General features: G+C 34.9%; 1 protein-coding gene across 2 annotated transcripts; it reads left to right on the top strand.

Moving 5' to 3' along the window:
- The first annotated feature begins 32 nt into the window (after window positions 1-32).
- On the top strand, window positions 33-1,461 carry LOC108491951 (nucleosome assembly protein 1-like 1). Of its 2 annotated transcripts, none has more exons than XM_017803736.1 (3): window positions 33-492; window positions 951-1,031; window positions 1,294-1,461. In XM_017803736.1, exons 1-3 carry the CDS (start codon window positions 301-303, stop codon window positions 1,444-1,446), a joined length of 426 nt encoding a protein of 141 aa, XP_017659225.1. In that variant the 5' UTR covers window positions 33-300; the 3' UTR covers window positions 1,447-1,461. The 2 variants fall into 2 exon arrangements, with proteins under 2 accessions (XP_017659225.1, XP_017659224.1); XM_017803735.1 differs by having other exon boundaries at window positions 230-492; window positions 1,291-1,461.
- The last annotated feature ends 202 nt before the right edge of the window (window positions 1,462-1,663 follow it).

Genomic DNA, 1,663 nt, shown 5'->3' with positions numbered 1-1,663 from the left:
CCTTTCTTAATAATGCTCAACCCTATGAGTTTACTGTGCTGCTCATTGATAATGTAGAACTTGTTTTTAGGATGAAGATTTATTGCTCAAGTTTGTCGTATGATTGACCCAGGTGTGGAATACTCTGATTCGAACTGAGGTTAAGCCTCAGTTTAAGAGCTTGTGCTAACGGTTTCAATCTGTGGTGCAGTAGGTCATAGTTTTGGTTTGTACAGCTTTCTAAAGCTTAAAGTAGAATGCAAAACGTGTTGTGATACAAGCTGGTTAACTTGCAAGGGGACTGGTTAAGGAAGAATCAATATGTGCTTAGAAGGCAGAGTTAATAACAATTCTGTCACTGAATCTTTCAGCTTGCCTAAAGTTGTTAAAAGACGTGTGAATGCTCTCAAGAACCTTCAAGTTCAGTGTGCACAGATAGAAGCAAAGTTCTATGAGGAAGTTCATGAGCTGGAAAGAAAATATGCTGCTCTCTATCAACCCTTATTTGATAAGGTATTTTAATGCTACTCTGATTTGTACTTTAATGCTTCAGCTAAAATACAAGGGAATATAATAAACTGAATGCTTATGCAGTTCAGAATTACTTTGGTCTCATATGTGCCCATTTAATTCAATTGATACAGTTTCGGCATCCATGTGATCGTTGCTTAAGTTAAGGGAGTGAAAGGTTCAACCTATTCCATGGTTACCAAAATCACTTCAGTATACCAGACTTCATTTTAATTAAGCAGATGTCAGATGATATTGTAACCTTTCTGGGACTTCAGTGTTTTAGTGTGTTGAAAACCTCCAAACTGCTGGGTCTGCCTTCTAGAGCCAGAAGAAAATGTTTTGATAAATAGTTAATGTAGTACTAATTGTGTAATTTAGGATTAAGAATTTACTGATATGGGTATTGCTGATTGTAAATGGCTAGGAAATTCAAAAATATTCTTGGTTTAATCTTCCAGCGAAGTGAAATCATCAATGCAATTTATGAACCTACAGAAGAAGAATGTGAATGGAAAGCAGATATTGAAGAAGAAATTTCAGTGAGTATCTTAAATGGTTCTCATCAATATCTCAAGCTTTAGCATGAAACAAGATTCAGTACAGTAACTGAAGTTTAAAAAATAAAAAAAGATTGGGTTCCTAATGATTAATTGCTTATAATAACTATATTAATTCTTAATGATTGCTTAAAGCATGCACATGAAGCTTAAGCTGTACTGGTATTGACATGAAACTGTTAGTGAACCTTATGGGCACTCTTTTAAAATTAAGGAAACCTCACATTTTTATTTTGTTAAGGAGGAAATGAAAGAGAAAGCCAAGCTTGAAGAAGAAAAAAAAGATGAAGAAAAAGAAGACCCCAAAGGAATTCCTGAGTTTTGGCTGACAGTATTCAAGAATGTGGACTTGCTCAGTGATATGGTGCAGGTAGGTCCAGGCTTATTTAAACAGTAGTACTAGTACTTAATCCAAGTGTCTTTAAGAAAAGAGCAGGAACACTCCATTGCTTCATATGTCTGTTGAAGAGTGAAAATGGAACCATTACTTGGCTCTCATCTCTGGTACTTCATTCAACTGAGAGTGTAGAACAATGAAATATTTCTTTACTGTTTTATTTTTGGAACCTATTTTACCATACTAATACATTTTCTGTGCTTATAGGAGTGTGTGT

The sequence above is a fragment of the Lepidothrix coronata genome, unplaced genomic scaffold, assembly GCF_001604755.1.
Source record: "Lepidothrix coronata isolate B3197 unplaced genomic scaffold, Lepidothrix_coronata-1.0 Scaffold3282, whole genome shotgun sequence".
In the NCBI taxonomy this organism is placed as follows: domain Eukaryota; kingdom Metazoa; phylum Chordata; class Aves; order Passeriformes; family Pipridae; genus Lepidothrix; species Lepidothrix coronata.
Note: the sequence above shows the minus strand (reverse complement) of the source record. Positions and strands in the feature narration are given on the sequence as shown.

Excerpts from the sequence above, each read along its gene's own strand:
- LOC108491951 (XM_017803735.1), top strand. The coding sequence starts at position 301 with ATGTGCTTAGAAGGCAGAGTTAATAACAATTCTGTCACTGAATCTTTC. Across the intron at positions 493-950 it reads ATCAACCCTTATTTGATAAG|CGAAGTGAAATCATCAATGC; the intron begins GTATTTTAATGC and ends TTAATCTTCCAG. Across the intron at positions 1,032-1,290 it reads ATATTGAAGAAGAAATTTCA|GAGGAAATGAAAGAGAAAGC; the intron begins GTGAGTATCTTA and ends TATTTTGTTAAG.